This window comes from Pterocles gutturalis, unplaced genomic scaffold, assembly GCF_000699245.1.
Source record: "Pterocles gutturalis isolate BGI_N339 unplaced genomic scaffold, ASM69924v1 scaffold12730, whole genome shotgun sequence".
Lineage (NCBI taxonomy): Eukaryota > Metazoa > Chordata > Aves > Pterocliformes > Pteroclidae > Pterocles > Pterocles gutturalis.
In genome coordinates this window covers 1,132-1,572 of record NW_010145979.1, presented here as the reverse complement: position 1 = coordinate 1,572, position 441 = coordinate 1,132, and the positions used below count along the sequence as shown (strand labels likewise).

Sequence of the window (441 nt, the reverse complement as noted above, 5' to 3'; positions counted from 1 at the left end):
CTGGCCCGGCTCCGGCGCAGCTGTCTCAACCGTCCACTGGGCCAGGAGCTCTGTCTTTCCGTCTCGGAGGCCTCTGTCCAGGAAAACTTCTTGCAGTTCCTCCAGAGAGCGACCTGCACTCTGGAGACCCACGCCAGCTGCATCAGCCCCAGCCCCAGGAACAGGCTGGATCAGACCAAGATGGGCTTCCCCATCCCAGGTCAAGTTCCTGAAGAGAGCAGCTGAAGAGCAGGGGGCCCTGTCCCACCGTGCTGGGCAGGAGGGTGGGCAAGAGACCTGCCAAGGACCCATCAGACCTGTCTGGACCCAGCCACTTGTTCAGGTCCTTGTTTGGGTTTTGTCTCTTCTCTGAGCTTACAGTGGAAGATAGTTTCTCAGCCCAGAGAAGAGAGCAGGTCTGGGGAAGCCTCATCTCCATTCTGCAGGCTGGGATTGTCTCTG

At 59.4% G+C, this 441-nt stretch overlaps 1 protein-coding gene across 1 annotated transcript in view; it reads left to right on the top strand.

Moving 5' to 3' along the window:
- LOC104470589 (probable G-protein coupled receptor) overlaps positions 1-225 on the top strand; it is a gene marked incomplete at its 5' end in the record, with an annotated part of 2,380 nt that extends 2,155 nt beyond the window's left edge. Inside the window, one exon of the mRNA XM_010085561.1 lies at positions 2-225. Coding sequence (XP_010083863.1) covers positions 2-225 — 224 coding nt within the window. The remainder of the gene's footprint in view (position 1) is intronic.
- Between the last annotated feature and the right edge of the window lie 216 nt (positions 226-441).